At 44.6% G+C, this 16606-nt stretch overlaps 1 protein-coding gene across 1 annotated transcript in view; it reads left to right on the top strand.

Annotated features, from left to right (window-relative positions):
* Nucleotides 1-707: 707 nt before the first annotated feature.
* Nucleotides 708-16606, top strand: part of LOC126419003 (dual specificity protein phosphatase 14-like) — a 76892-nt gene continuing 60993 nt past the window's right edge. Inside the window, exon 1 of the mRNA XM_050086055.1 lies at nt 708-1226. Within this exon, the coding sequence (XP_049942012.1) occupies nt 1111-1226 (116 nt within the window). The 5' untranslated portion in view covers nt 708-1110. The remainder of the gene's footprint in view (nt 1227-16606) is intronic.

Genomic DNA, 16606 nt, shown 5'->3' with positions numbered 1-16606 from the left:
ATATTTTTCAAAATTAATACAAGAAAATCGCAACCCAATTTTTAATTCCAGTATTTACATGCTGTTGTTCCTTTCCTGCTCAGTTTATCATGCCATAGGCAACATAATTTCTGTTGGCAGATGGTTTGCTCCGAATCGAAGATGATGGAAAAATTTTGCTTCCGATATTTTGTTACCAACAGATCTTTTATCATAAGAATCCCTTTATTGTTGGTGATATTAACAAATCACAAACACAGAATAGTGTACACCGGCTGTACAGAAAGAGAATGCCGGCCAACTGTGCCACGTGATTACGTCACAGTTGTTTACGCGTGTTATTTCGCAAACGTGTGCGAGAAAAAGATGATGCGCATTCCAGTCGGGAGAGCACTAGCACGGCACCAAATGTTTCTCGTTGCCGGCCGACAACGCCGTGCCAGAATAGCCACGCTTCCGAAAGCCGCCTTCGTCGAGAGATGTTTACGCAGCCGAGAGCCTGCGCAATCGGAACGAGGGACAGCCGGAGAGACCTGGACCCCACGGCTGCCGCAAACCGACTGACTGCTCGCGGCTGTGTGACATTGCGGGCGGGTTTTGGGTTGGGAGGGGGGGGGGGGGCGGCCGTGGTTGGCTGGGCGGCGCGGCCGCGGTGGAGGGGGAAAGGAATCCCCGCGTCAGCGAGAAAACAGGTGAGCGCCGCAATGACTGAGTCAGACGCCCCCCAGTCGCGAAGCGAACGGCAGCCAGCGTGAGACGCCACAGAGCTCGTGCTAGCTGCGTCCACGTGTTCAGGGAGCCGCAGTCCCCCGCAGCGGTCCTGGCGCTTCTAACAAGTACTCGCTCTGCTCAGTCCAGGGTTCCTCGCCGTTGCGGGAACGCGTACAGCTGAAACACCAGGAGCTGCGGATCGTTTCTGTCTAGAGAGCACGGCGGTAAAGTCACGGTTTCCATCAATCCGCAGTGCCGTAAACACTTAATTCACCATCGGGTATAACTGAATTAACTAGTTGCTACACCTTCGCCATCGCTGGATCTGGGATTATAGCCCAGTCCAGTCGCCGGAGTCTTGAGAAGAGTTGGCCACACGGTGTACTCCCTAGGCTAAAGTGAGCGTCGTTGTCCGCCACGATGAAAGTACTACAGGAGGACGTGCTGAAGATAGAAGATGCGGACGCCTGCATCATCGCCAAGGACCAGAACGGCCTGCTGCGGCTCGGCGTGTCCGCAGCTGGCGAGTCTGACAAGTAAGTTGCGCCAGCTTCAAGAGACGCCGGACACTTCGGCAATCCAGCTCTCTGCGTTTCTACCTTTCGTTTCAATCTCATAAGCGGTTCTAGCCGCAGAATAGTGTTGTAACATGTGGCCTACTGGTACATCAATCTTCGTGTTGTGCCTGTCATTGATTTCTATGTAGAATTAAAGCGGTCTGGAAGTAATGCTTAAACCAAAATATCAGAATCACGCTGCTTCCATATTGGAAAGAGCTTACTGCCTCCAACCAATACACGCCCAGCGTGTTCTGGGGCAATTTTCACTTAAACAATTACGGGCACACTGTACGAAATATAGCTAAACTCGTTACGAATGCTGTCTTGTTTTTGATAACATCTACGTATATATTATGGGTTTCACGTAGTAAAACAATATTTGTCTATGTGTTTGAAAGTAATATTACGAGTTCAGAATGTCTCATTTTTTTCTTGATATCTGATCGATCAATAATCACGTACAGAAAAAGTTGCGGTTGCCAGTGGAAAATGTACATAGATGTGGCGCTTCATTACTTGGTTGCCTCCGTAACATATGTGCCGTGTTGCTACCTGTCCAAAGGACTACTTTCTTCCCTAACTTGTAGTATTACATTATTTCAAAAGTATGCCTGCAGGCCACATTAAATTGAGGCTGCTTTGTCTGTCTTATTTAGTTTGCACATTGTGGTGGCAAGTGTTTCTTATTAGACTGACAATAGTGGCTCAATCTGCATAGAGATAGTGTAGGAAAACTGTCGATACGTATTTATTACAAACAAGTTTCCCATGACAATGTCTTGCCTCGCGTGTTCTGTTTATAAACGTGTTACTTTGAACAGAAATGACTTTCATGCTGAATGCTGATGTATGAAAAGAAGTTACGTCTGGCATTGCTGAATTTAGAGCGCAGTCGTGAGTGGTCAGTGGTAATAAAACACCTCACGGTTCTTATATTGTAATCAGACAGTATACTAAACAGTAAATTACACATAGCGTCAAATTCCAACAAGCTGCGAAAACTCGCAGCAAATTGTCTAGGGCACGGTTGTGAAGCCCTCCTACATGTAGGCTTAGCTGCATTACGCATTACGCAGGCAAGCAGAGCAATGTCCGTGTAGACAAATTCCTGCGCGCAGGTCGAGCAATATGTTTGGGCTCTACTTGTAATACGTGTATCGTACGGCCGTGCTACAGTGCCCACGCAATTGTATCACGCACACTGACTCAGACTTCGCACTGGACGCACAGCTGGTGATTACAGTGCGAGCGAAGCCTGAGAACCGGCGCTCACGTGTAGGCACGCCCGCGTCGCGTTGTTACGTCGGCTGCTACCGCCGCGCCATCGGCAATCGATATCCTCGCTACACAGTGCGCCACGCTCAAGCGCTCGCTTTTCCCAGGCGCGCAAATCGGCTTTCCCTTTCATTCCGATTTCCCTCTCTCTGTGTTCCACAACGTACGCTTCTAACATAGGGGAACAGTAGAAGCTCCCATCGCTTCCTGAGATAAACTGTGTCCAAGTGGGGTCCCACAACGTTTCAAAATTTCATGAAGTACCTTTGGGAGGACGGTGGTTCCGATCTTAGTCCGGTTACTCATATTTCGATTTGCTATGGTTTCCCTGAATCGCTTAAGGCCGATACTGGGACGGTGCATTTGAATTGGACGCGGCCGGTTACCTGTCCCGTCCGTCCCTAATCCGAGATTGCGTTGTGCCGCTGGTGACCTCGTCATCGACAGGATCTCAGTCTTGGTCTTCTTTCATTAGAGGGTTTAGATTGAGTAAATCGTCTGGCAGTAGCTGCTCAGCACTCAGATGGAGAAAAAACGCAGAAATAAAGCATTTGCAGTTTACACACACACACACACACACACACACACACACAGACATACATAGGTTGGTAGTACATGAATAGCGAAAGACTGGAAACTGTTGGGAATAATGTCAAGGAAGTCTTTTAACTTAGATTAAGTTTCCATGGTTTGTTTACAAATTTGACATTTCAGCTGGACGCCTATGTTAAATGTAATCCGTACATCTGCGTACAGTCCTGTCCAATAAGGTTTTATAAACCTCGTTAAAAAAAAATAATGTGAAGCAGTTAGCTGAGGCCGGCCGCAGTGGCCGAGCGATTCTAGGCGCTTCACTCTGGAATCGCGCGACCGCTACGGTCGCAGGTTCGAATACTGCCTCGGGCATGGATGTGTGTGGTGTCCTTAGGTCAGTTAGGTTTAAGAAGTTCTAAGTCCATGGGACTGATGACCTCAGACCTTGTCCCGCCGGCCGCAGTGGCCGAGCGCTTCTAGCCACTACAGTCTGGAACCGCGCGACCGCTACGGTCGCAGGTTCGAATCCTGCCTCGGGCATGGAATTGTGTGATGTCCTTAGGTTAGTTAGGTTTAAGTAGTTCTAAGTTCTATGGGACTGATGACCTCAGAAGTTAAGTCCCATAGTGCTCAGAGCCATTTGAACCAGTCACCTGAGTTGACGCTTGCCAGTGTTGGTCTTGAGAACGGCACAGCACCAGATATGTCTTAAAATTTCTGGTAAAGTACGGTGCAGGAAAAGTTTTAGCCGTATCGAAAATTTATTGCTGAGTTGTACCAACAAGTCACTAAGGATACTGCGTCTATTCCACCAGTCAGCTAAAATATTTATCTCACAAGTAGAGAAATATTAGCTTTCCCTTCAGTAATATTTATGTATGTAGAAACACTGTGAGTGGTTGGTTTCGAAGCTACCGCGCATCATCCAGTCGAGGCCCGCACTGCCGCACGTCTAGGTCTGCATCGCCACTTTAGTCCTCCAGCTAACGAACTGTGACTGACACCGAATGGCTCCTCGACTCTCGTAGCAGATTCTGTATATCTGCCATCATCGATTACGCTGTCTGACAGTGGCTTTACGCTTGAACTCAATTACCAGCAGTATAAGAGTAGTAGTCGCACAAAACATTTGATAAATTGCTGAGAGACATTATTTTTCGTAAATCCTTCTACCGGACTTAAACGTCTTTTGCGGGCAGTGAGATACAAATTAGAACATTTCTTTTCCCTTCTCTTTTTAATGATAGATACGTGTTATACATTGTAAACAATATCGTACAAGTAGATTGAAAAAAGGCAAACCTTAGTTTATAGCATTTGTAGCTTAGAGAAAGCTTTGTTGACTGGAATATTTTAACTGAAACTCGGAAGGCTTCTGGAATAAAGTATAGGAAGTAAAAAATTAACTACAGCTGTATAGAAACTGGCAACGGCCTTGCCGCAGTGGATACACCGGTTCCCGTCAGATCACCGAAGTTAAGCGCTGTCGGGCGTTGCCGGCACTTGCTGTTCCCATTTCTCGGGGTGCATTCAGCCTCGTGATGCCAATTGAGGAGCTAATCGACCGAATAGTAGTGGCTCCGGTCAAAGAAAACCATCATAACGACCGGGAGAGCGGTGTGCTGACCACACGCCCCTCCTATCCGCATCCTAAGCTGAGGATGATACGGAGGTCGGCTGGTCCCGATGGGCCACTTGTGGCCTGAAGACGAAGTGTTTTTTTTTTTTTTTTTTTGTATTGAAACTAAACTGCAGTTGTATGAGTCGAAGTCCACGAAAGAGGAGCAGTAGTCCAGGACGGTAAGGTGTGACTGTATCTTCGTCCCCATGTTATTCAGTCTGTACCATTGTCCAGCGGTAAAGGGAACCAAGGAGAACTTAGGAAACTGGACTAGTGTTTAAATAAAAACACTGAGTTTTGATGATGGCATTACAATTCCGTCAGAGAAGGCGAAGGACATGGAATATCAGTTCATCTTAATTGGCAGTACCTTGGGAATGAGCTACATGATAAACATCAGCAAAAGTAAAACGTGGGTAACGGCATGTAGTCGAATTAAATCAGGTGTTGCTGACAGAACTGGATTAGGAAATGAGACACTACAATTCATTGAAGAGTTTTGCTGTTTCGGCATAAAAATAACTGAAGATGACCAATGTAAAAAGGATATAAAATGCAGAATGGCAGTAGCAAGAAAAATGTTTCCGAGAAAGAGGTTAAGATGTAGTGCAAATTTAAATCTTGGAGAGTACCCTGGCAGAATTTGTTTTTGATGGTTTCTGCGTCCAGAAGTGAGATGTCAACACGAAGAGACTACAAGCTTTTAGAATGTGGTGCTACATATGAATGTTGAAGATGGCTAGATCGAATAACTAATACTGAATCGAATTGGGGAAAATACATTAATAGAACTTGACTGAAAGAAGGGGTCGGTTGACAGGAAACATCGTGAGGCAACATGCTAATGTCAGATTGGTAATGGATGGAAGTGTGGGCCTAAACATTTTAGATGGAGACCCAGATTTCGCTGCGTTGAGCAGGTCAAAATGGAATGCAAGAGTCCAAAATCCTCTCAAGAATTTGGATTCAATACTTCACTAGTCTCTGCAGTTGAGTTAGCAATACTTTCAGATTACCCCAGCTGATCTCGCAAATGTTGTCAAGACTGCACAATTCGGTGCTCCAGTTCTTCAACCTAACCAATGGACGTGCTGTAGACTTCCTTTCCAGGCAGAAAAATCCAGAGAACTGAGTTTGGGCGACGTAGGAGGCCGAGGTACAGTCGCTGCTCAAACCGTACATCATTGACCACACTGACTGACTCTCTGTATGTCCCTCAGCAGGAGACCTGGGCTCAGCCGAGACCCTGCTGGTATTGCGTAACATGATGGAGGATAACATGCAAAATTGGAATTTGCTGTAAAGTACTTACGCACTTTACAACAACAAGAAGATAATGACATCGTAATTTCATTGCGTCACGAGGAAGAAAAGGATATTCGTACTACTTTTGCTATACTACACAGTGAATATGGTTATTAGGGGACTCCATAAAATAAATCACATATTACTGTTGCGGGCAAAGTAGCTTTTATTGAAAGCTGCACTACAGTTGAAAGTGACAGAGATACGTGACACCAAAAATTCGACATAGTCACCAAATCTCTGTAAACAATGGTCGAAACTTTCTGCTAATCGTCCAATTCCTCGACGATAGAAATCCTCTGCTTCCTTACAGTCCTTTTCCACTGTAGCGCCTAGAACCGCTCGGCCACACCGGCCGGCCGCAGAAGTATGCCTCAGCCGGTGCCGACAACATTCACCGTATGTCGACCCCTTCGACTACATCTGGTTTGTCACTGACGGTCAGCTTGAAGCTCACAAATCTGCTAGATTTTGGTGTTTTGAGAGCAGATGTCTGATTTTTTTTCTGGATGCACCCGCTAACCTATACCGAGAAAATGTAGAATATTTCTTCCGTGAACAGCATCTGTCATGTGTGGAAGCGACTAACTTTGGTCGATGGCCATAATGCTTCCACTGATAATTTTCTCTTTGGAAATAATTATTTTACTCTATGCAGAGTATCTGCTCCTGTGATTGTAAGCTCACCAGTTGAAATATTAGCTGGGAGACGCTGTAGATAGAGCAGAACTGGTCCCGTGGCCCTCCGATAGTGACGGAAAGTTCGTTCAGACAACTGTAGTGAACCAATGCGGAAAGACTGATGGATGCGGAGAGCCAGAGTCAGCTGCTCGGAACGCGTGCACCGTGGCCGCAGAGTCATTTTTCTGAGAAACGTAGAGAACGAAGGGTGAATGAAAATGAACTGCTGCGAGGAGTGACTGCGAAAAGGATGCGGAAGAGAAATTGTAAAATTTTCGTGGTTAAACTAATAAGCCAATTCTGTCGTAGTTGAAAGCATTAAGATCCCTTTAGCCATCATCTGGCAATCCAGATTTAGGTTTTCCGTGGTTTCCCTAAAACACTCCGAGAAAATGCCTGTAAAATCCGGCAAAGATTTAAAGAAGCTTGAATCTTACACACAAACTTACCACAATGAAACTATGTCTCTAAATCCTGCAAAATCCCAAAGACATTCTTCCCGTACGCAAGGTACACCAGCAGTAAGATGCAATCGATGCCTTCACCGTGTGATAACAATGAAATGTTACTGATGCCAGCGGCTCTAAAGATGAGTTACTTAACAGAATTTTCCGAAATTCCTTCAGCAAAGAAGACGAAGTAACTGTTCCAGAATACGAAGCAAGAACAACTGCCAACATGAGTAACTTAGACGGAGACTCCACTGTTCAATGAAGCAGCTTAAATCATTTAATAAACGCAAGGCGGCCATTCCAGATGCTATATGAGATACGCTGGTACAATAGATAAATGGTTAGCAACCATATACAGCCGCTTGCACGTCGAATGATCCCTTCGTAAAAACCGGAAACTTACATGTGTCACACCAATACTTATGAAAGGAAATAGGAGTAATCCACTCAATTGCAGACCCATTTTGATAGGGTCGATTTGCAGTAATATTTGGAAGAATATACTTGTTCCAACATTATCAACTATCTCGGAGAAGACGATTTATTGACAAATAGTCAACACAGATTCCTCCGCCCCCCCCCCCCCCCCATGATAGGGAGGCTTGCGTGCCTCAGCGATACAGATAGCCGTACCGTAGGTGCAACCACAACGGAGGGGTATCTGTTGAGAGGCCAGACAAACGTGTGGTTCCTGAAGAGGAGCAGCAGCCTTTTCAGTAGTTGCAGGGGCAACAGTTTGGATGATTGACTGATCTGGCCTTGTAACCAAAACGGCCTTCCTGTTGTGGTACTGCGAACGGCTGCAAGCAAGGGGAAACTACGGCCGTAATTTTTACCGAGGGCATGCAGCTTTACTGTATGGTTAAATGATGATGGCGTCCTCTTGGGTAAAATATTCCGGAGGTAAAATAATCCCCCATTTGGATCTGCGGCCGGGGACTACTCAGGAGGACGTTGTTATCAGAAAAAAGAAAACTGGCGTTCTACGGATCGGAGAATGGAATGTCAGATCCCTTAATCGGGCAGGTAGGTTAGAAAATTTAAAAAGGGAAATGGATAGGTTAGAGTTAGATATAGTGGGAATTAGCGAAGTTCGGTGGCAGGAGGAACAAGACTTTTGGTCAGGTGAATACAGGGTTATAAATACAGAATCAAATAGGCGTAATGCAGGAGTAGGTTCAATAATGAAAAAAAAATAGGAATGCGGGTAAGCTACTACAAACAGCATAGCGAACGCATTATTGTGGCCAAGATAGATACGAAGCCCATGCCTATCACAGTAGTACAAGTTTATATGCCAACTAGCTCCGCTGATGACGAAGAGATTGATGAGATGTATGATGAGATAAAATAAATTATCAGACAGTGAAGGGAGACGGAAATTTAATGGGTAACTGGAATTCGATAGTAGGAAAAGGAAGAGAAGGAAACGTAGTAGGTGAATATGGAATGGAGGTAAGGATTGAAAGAGGAAGCCGCTTGGAAGAATTTTGCACAGAGCATAACTTAATCATAGCTCACACTTGGTTAAGTCATAAAAGAAGGTTGTATACATGGAAGAAGCCTGGACATACTGAAAGGTTTCAGATAGACTATATAATGGTAAGATAGAGATTTAGGAACCAGGATCGTAAGACATTTCCAGGGGCAGATGTGGACTCTGACCACAATCTATTGGTTATGAATTGTAGATTAAAACTGAATAAATTGCAAAAAGGTGAGAATTTAAGGAGATGGGATCTGGATAAACTGACAGAACCAGAGGTTGTTCAGAGTTTCAGGGAGAGCATTAGGGAACGATTGACAGGAATGGGGGAAAGAAATACAGTAGAAGAAGAATGGGTAGCTTTGAGAGATGAAATAGTGATGCCAGCAGAGAATCAAGTCTGTAAAAAGACGATGTCTGATAGAAATCCTTGGATAACAGAAGAGATACTGTATTTGATTGTTGAATGGAGAAAATACAAAAATGCAACAAATGAAGCAGGCAAAAAGGAATACAAACGACTCAAAAATGAGATCGACAGGAAGGGAAAAATGGCTAAGCGGGGATGGCTAGAGGACAAATGTAAGGATGTAGAGGCTTATCTCACTAGGGGTAAGACAGATACTGCCTACAGGAAAATTAATGAGATCTTCGGAGAAAAGAGAACGACTGGATGAATATCAAGAGCTGAGATGGAAACCCAGTTCTAAGCAAAGAAGGGAAAGCAGAAAGGTGGAAGGAGTACATAGAGGGTCTATACAAGGGCGATGTACTTGAGGACAATATTATGAAAATGGAAGAGGACGTAGACAAAGATAAAATGGGAGCTATAATACTGCGGGAAGTGTTTGACAGAGCACTGAAAGATCTAAATCGAAACAAGGCCCCGGGAGTAGACAACATTCCATTAGAACTACTCACAGCTTCGGGAGAGCCAGCCCTGGCAAAGCTCTACCATCTGGTGAGCAAGATGCACGAGACAGGCGAAATGACCTCACACTTCAAGAAGAATATAATAATTCCAATCCCAAAGAAAGCAGGTGTTGACAGATGTGAAAATTACCGAACTGTCAGTTTTATAAGTCACAGCTGCAAAATACTAACACGAATTCTTTACAGACGAGTGGAAAAACTGGTAGAAGCCGACCTCGGGGAAGATCTGTTTTGATCCCGTAGAAATGTTGGAACACGTGAGGCAATATTGACCCTACGACTTATGTTAGAAGAAAGATTAAGGAAAGGGAAACGTATGTTTCTAGCATTTGTAGACTTAGGGAAAGCTTAGGACAATGTTGACTGGAATACTCTGTTTCAAATTCTGAAGGTGGCACGGGTAAAATACAAGGAGCGAAAGGCTATTTACAATTTGTACAGAAGCCAGATGGCAGTTGTAAGAGTCGAGGGGCACGAAAGGGAAGCAGTGGTTGGGAAGGGAGTGAGATAGGGTTGTAGCCTATCCCCGATGTTATTCAATCAATATATTCAGCAAGCAGCAAAGGAAACTAAAGAAAAATTCGGAGGAGGAATTAAAATTCCATGGAGAAGAATTAAAAACTTTGAGGTTCGCCTATGACACTGTAATTCAGTCACAGACTGGAAGAGCAGCTGAACGGAATGGACAGTGTCTTGAAAGGAGGATATAAGATGAACATCAACAAAAGCAAAACGAGGATAATGGAATGTAGTCGAATTAAATCAGGTGATGCTGAGGGTATCACATTAGGAAATGAGACGCTTAAAGTTGTAAATGCGTTTTGCTATTTTGGGAGAAAAATAACTGATGATGGTCGAAGTAGAGAGGATATAAAATGTAGACTGGCAATAGCAAGGAACGCGTTTTTGAAGAAGAGAAATTTGTTAACATCGAGTGTAGATTTAAGCATCAGGAAGTCTTTTCTGAAAGTATTTGTATGGAGTGTGGCCATGTATGGAAGCGAAACGTGGACAATAAAAAGTTTAGACAAGAAGGGAATAGAAGCTTTCGAAATGTGGTGCTACAGAAGATTGCTGAAGATTAGGTGGGTAGATCACATAACTAATGTGGAGGTTAATGAATAGAATTGGGGAGAAGAGAAAATTGTGGCACAACTTGACTGAAGAACAGGTCGGTTGGTAGGACATATCTGAGGCATCAAGGGATCACCAATTTAGTATTGAAGGGCAGTGTGGGGGCTAAAAATAGTAAAGGGAGACCAAGAGATGAATACACTAACCAAATTCAGAAGGATGTAGGTTGCAGTAGGTATGGGGATATGAAGAAGCTTGCACAGGATAGAGTTGCATGGAGAGCTACACCAAACCAGTCTCTGGACTGAAGACCACAATAATATCAACATCTTCAGGCCTCATAGGCATCTCTGAAAAATAAACGATATTGGTATACTGGGCCATATGGTACTGAGTTTATTTTTGAGGGATGTATATGGGGTCTGAATAAGGCGTAATGGAATATCGAAACTGATAGCAAAAGTAACATGAAATAACATCTCAACTGCATAGCTGTTGGCGCATTGCATTGTTAAATACTTGACCAGTCGCTGTACCATGTCCACAATGGATCAACAGAGATCTGATGTCCTATCCTGAATCACATACTATCCCATAATTTCCGGAGGAATGAAGTTTACATCAAGGAATACAACAAACACTGGACTACTGGAGCATTGTGACATGCCTGACTCAGAATCAACAGGCTTCGTTCAAGACATTCTCCCCATGCCCTTGCACACTGTCTCACTGAGGTTAAAGTGTGGGAATTACTTTTTCCACTAATAATACCACACGTCCACTGGCCACTTCGCCGTCCATCACCTTGTCTTACTGGGGTTTCAATAGAATCTGCTGTTGATTAAATGTTCTGGGCATTGTTAAGACAGTCTGTGGTCTTTAGCTTCAGTTATCAGTATAACTGTACGTGTTTACGTTATCAGATCTTATTCGGGGAGGAAATACTACAGACAATGGAATGAATCGAAAGCCTAATCGAGTCAAGCAAACAGCAGCACATTATCAGCAATAAAATATACAGAAGACAGTATATTTACAAACTTAAATGAAACCAGCAGAATAGCAAAAGGTTCCAGAAATAAATTAAATCCAAATGTGAATATTCGCTCTCTTGATACTCTGCCACTTAGTGGACAGTAATTAAAAGGTTCACATCAAAGACATAGAGAAAAAAATGAAGTTTATGAAGAAGAGAGAGTAGGAGAAAAGCTGAACTAGATCCGAAATGGCAGAGACAAGACATTCTTCGGAGATGTCAGCCGCAAAGAAACACATTTTCTAGTTCAAAACATGTGACGAACGAATAGCATGTGTGTCCTTTCGGGCGCTAGTCGCGAGGGGCGGTTGAGATCCCGTATGGCGTTGTGGCCGTCCTGAATGCATTGGTTCCGTATTGACGCGACCCTCGTCGGAAGATGACTACCGTGAGGACAATGCCGCGGAAGCACAACCAGCCGTGTCAGTGGGACACACGAGCCGGCAGACGCTTCTCCTCGTTACACGAGGCCTTCCATGATTGTCTCGCAAAAATCAGCATCCAGATGCGATTCTTGAATGAGAAACCGGCTGTTGTGTATTGAATGTGGTTGGTGTTGCCCTTATCTACTTTGTGCTGGCATATCCGAGCAAGTCAGACACTTACTAGGAGAGGTCCCAAGCGCTGGGATAGACTTTTCAGAATAGTCCATACAGTGATGTAGGTTCAGGTCCTGGTATTACTCTCTGCAATCATTTGCCCTGGTCGGGCACCGCTTGCGAGTAATTGACGAAAAAATAGTTTGGAATTTTGCGTGATGCTTGAAAATAGGAATTAGTCGCAAGGTGAAAGCGTAGTGTAATGGTTGTAGTACGAGACTCGTCTGCAGGAGGCGTTATGGGTTCGAATCTCATTAGGTAGTTTGAAATCGTTCATTTTTAAAATGTAGAAATGACTTCGATAATTATTTTTATTCAGTTAATTGGTTTAAATGTGGTTTTTTATCGTTATTGCTTTGTCATGTAATTTTGATCACCGTATTAAATTATTCGGTTGCTTTCATTTTTAATTACCATCATTCGTTTTCCAGGGAGGGGGGCACTTTGTGTACGTGATTTTAACGATCACTATGTACTAACGTCGATTTAATTTCCACTGTTTCGTCATGCTGTGTTTTCATTCATGTTATTGCATTCATTATTTACACTCTTCGTTTTGCTTGAATTTCGCTGTAAGTATAATCCCTTCTTTCATTTAAATCTTCATCTGTGCCGGCCGTGGTGGCCAAGCGGTTAAAGGCGCTACAGTCTGGAACCGCGCGATCGCTACGGTCGCAGGTTCGAATCCTGCCTCGGGCATGGATGTGTGTGATGTCCTTAGGTTAGTTAGGTTTAAGTAGTTCTAAGTTCTAGGGGACTGATGACCTTAGAAGTTAAGTCCCATAGTGCTCAGAGCCATTTGAACCATTTGAATCTTCATCTGTGTTATTTTGTCCGCTGTCCAGTAAGCATTTACGTTTTAAATGCTTGCATGATGATTACCATCCATGAAAATTTACACACATCACTGCCCATACAAATACGTTACGTCGACTTTGGTTTCTTAACCGACAGTTTGGCATTTTCAAATGTTTAGATAATGTCATAGATGAATAACAATATTTAAATAATTAACTTCACATGCACTAACAATCTAAAGGAAAAACGAATGATGGGAATTATCAGTCAGAGCAAATGGACAAGTTAATACTGTGATTTAAATAACTTGACAAAGAAACAGAAATTTAGAAAATTGCATTTAAACCAGTCAACTCAATGAAACAATTTATAAGAAACGTTTCGATAAAAATTTAGAACCAACATCCTCTAGCACTACAATCAGATCAGCCCAATTTTAAAACTTAAAGTATCACCGAAAATTCCGAAATTATTTTCGACAGTTGCTCGCAAACCATGTTTGCAGGGACCTTAACTTACATCAGCATACAGACAGTTTCAAGAAGCGGACCCCGGTGCTGGGGACCTCTGGTGGTTAGCCAGCGCACTCGGCGCTGGCAAGTCGGTCCCAGACACCGGCCACGTTTCGGCAGCGGCCGGCCTTGCCGCTGGCAGCCCGCCAGCCGCCCTCAGGAGGACCTTCGCCGGCCCGTCTCCGCCTGTTGGCGAGCTGATTTGTACCGCCGTCTAATTGGTCACGGCTGCCTATCTCTGCACCGCTAAAAGCGCGCGCGCGAAATCAGAGAGCCTATCGATACGGCGGCCAAGTTCCCGACGCACGCCGGGCACGGAGAGTCGCAAAGGACGCCGGCTGCATTTAGAGCCAGTGCTGCACGCCCCGTTCTCAACTACCTACCTTGTGTCCGTTTGTATTCCTCTTTGCTCTGTCTTCTTTAAGAAATTGCTGCAAATTTCAATGCTGGGCCATCAACTAGTGTCAGCGTGCGAACCAGTCAACGAAACATCATCAATATGGGCTTTCAAAGCCGAAGGCCCATTCATATGCCGTTGATGACTGCACTACACAAAGCTTTACGTCTCACCTGGGTCAGTCAACACTGACATTAGACTGTTGCTTACTGGAAACATGTTGCCTGGCGATCGAGTCTCGTTTCAAATTGTATCAAGCGGATGGATGTGCACGGGTATGGAGACAACCTCATGGATCCATGGACCCTGCATGTCAACAGCGGACTGTTAAAGCTGGTGGAGGGTCTATAATGGTTGTGCAATTGGAGTAAAATGAGGCCCCTTATACGTCTAGATACGACTCTGACAGGTGACACATTCGTAAGCATCCTGTCTGATCACCTGCATCCATTCATGTCAATTGCGCATTCCGACAGGCTTGGGCATTTCCAGCAGGACGATGCGACATCCCACACGTCTCCAGAATCGCTGCAGAGTGGCTCCACGGGCAGTCTTTTGAGTTTAAACACTTCCGCTCGCCACAAAACTCCTCAGACATGTACATTATTGATTATATCTGGGATGCCTTGCAACCTCGTCGTACTCTTACGGATTTATGGACACCCCTGCAGGATTCATGGTGTCATTTCCAGTCCATGTCACGTCGTGTTGGCCCACTAAGTGTATTATTACTGCAAAAAATGAGCCGAACCTTTTCGTAGGAGATTTAATGTAGCTAACATTTGCCCCTTGCATACGTTTTCGCTGGAGGTCCAGTTTTCGAGTTATTCAAGAAAACCTCGTTTGGGGGTCACTTTTGCCTGTTTTTCTTCGATAATTCGACAACTACAGTCTCTAGCGAAAACATACCACTCTACAAAATTCACCTGCATTAGATTTCATACAAAAAGGTAGTGTTTATTTTCTTCTGCAGGACTAACAGTGCACATAGTGAGCGAGAGAATATGAAAATCTTGCTTATGGCGTTTGAAGGCCTTGAGGGTTGCATAAAACCTAGGGGTAGGGGCGCGCGAATCACTCTGTACAAGCAGAGCAGGGAGGAATCGGCAATAATTCCAGTATAATACGAGGCCCGTGCGCGAAAATCCACTTTGAGTGGAAACGCTGTATGTCCAAGCGCCTGGGACTGAGCATTTTGGAAACCTAGAAGCAGGTCGGCCATTTGCGTGATGCTGTGGTGTCGATGAAAATTGGTTGAAGGACATCATAACTACGAATAGGCGACAGTCTTGGAATTCCACGCCTAATCACAGAACTTAGAGGTCGGAGGTTTACACGCTCTGTGGAGGAAGACAGGAGATGTTTGCGGCAGACCTGACGACAGGGAATATTGCTGGTGTAGACACGTGTCTTTCGGAGCAGACTGTTCGGCTGAGTCACTGAACGTGGGGGTTCCACAGCAAAGACTCCTAGCCTATATGTTCTTATGTTGACCTGGAACTTGGAGAATTCCGACTGCAGTGGACAAGGAATTCTAGAGATATGACCGTGGATCAGTGTTAACTTGACGCCTGATGGGAGGACTCAGGTTTCTTGTAACACTACTTTGACCATCGTGTCCAGGCACGCCGTCATCCTGGCGCACAGTTTATCGAAACGTGCACGCACGCTGGTGGAGGCAGTATTGGGGGACATTCGATTGGGCTTCAGTAGGACTGTGGTAATAATCAAAGGTACTGTGATGCTTGTGGACGACACGAACACTATTCCGGACCACTTGCATCCATCCATGCTTGATGACTTCCCCCAGTGGCAACTACATTCCAGCAGCATAACTGACTGTGCTACATGGCCACCTTCTGCACTAAAGTCTCTTCACTATGTCCATGTTTTTTGAGACGGTTGCGGGACTCGGCTGTTCGATACACGATGTAAAATTAAACTTATTTTATTTGGCTATCAGTTTCAGCGTTTTACTACGCCATCTTCAGGCCCCTGCCCGACGTGCAGGAAGATGCTACCTCGGTTGTGATCAAAACAGGGGCCGTAAAACCTGTATTAGTAGACTTCTACTTCCTATAGCGATCATCCGCAGTAAAGGGTGAGGAGCTTGATACTCAACACAGGTTGGTATCTTGGACACCAAATTCGCCTGAACTGAACCAGATGCACCACGTCTGCGATGCTACAGACCAGCGGTCCGTAATTTACGGGAATTGCGTAACCTGTACGTAAATATATGGCGCCACGTACCTCCAGAAACTACTGAGGACTTGTCAAATCCTTGCCACGCGGAATCCCTCCTGTAATGTGTTCCTTAGGTGGACCAGCATACTATTCTAGCAGGTGGTCCAAGGGATCATTGATGTAAGTGACTGTGGAGTATGTGCTATCATATTTGTGTTGTATGTTGATGAGAGAAGGAAGAGAATAAAACTCGGTCCCAATACATTGCGTGTTTTTCTTCATAGCACGAAGGAAGTAGCCTAGCTTTAAAGACCCAATCTGATGTGCACAATAGTATCAACAGGTTCACGTGCTAACCTACTATGACACACTGTAGAGATATTTGGCACTAATTCTTATGATTATCCTCCACTTTCTGTGTCCTCCACTATCCGGCCAAATGCTAGATGTGAAAATACCATAGAGC

The sequence above is a fragment of the Schistocerca serialis genome, chromosome 9 (assembly GCF_023864345.2).
Source record: "Schistocerca serialis cubense isolate TAMUIC-IGC-003099 chromosome 9, iqSchSeri2.2, whole genome shotgun sequence".
NCBI classification, from domain to species: Eukaryota; Metazoa; Arthropoda; class Insecta; order Orthoptera; family Acrididae; genus Schistocerca; species Schistocerca serialis.
The sequence above is the reverse complement of the archived record's forward strand: the minus strand, read 5'-3'. Positions and strand labels throughout refer to the sequence as shown.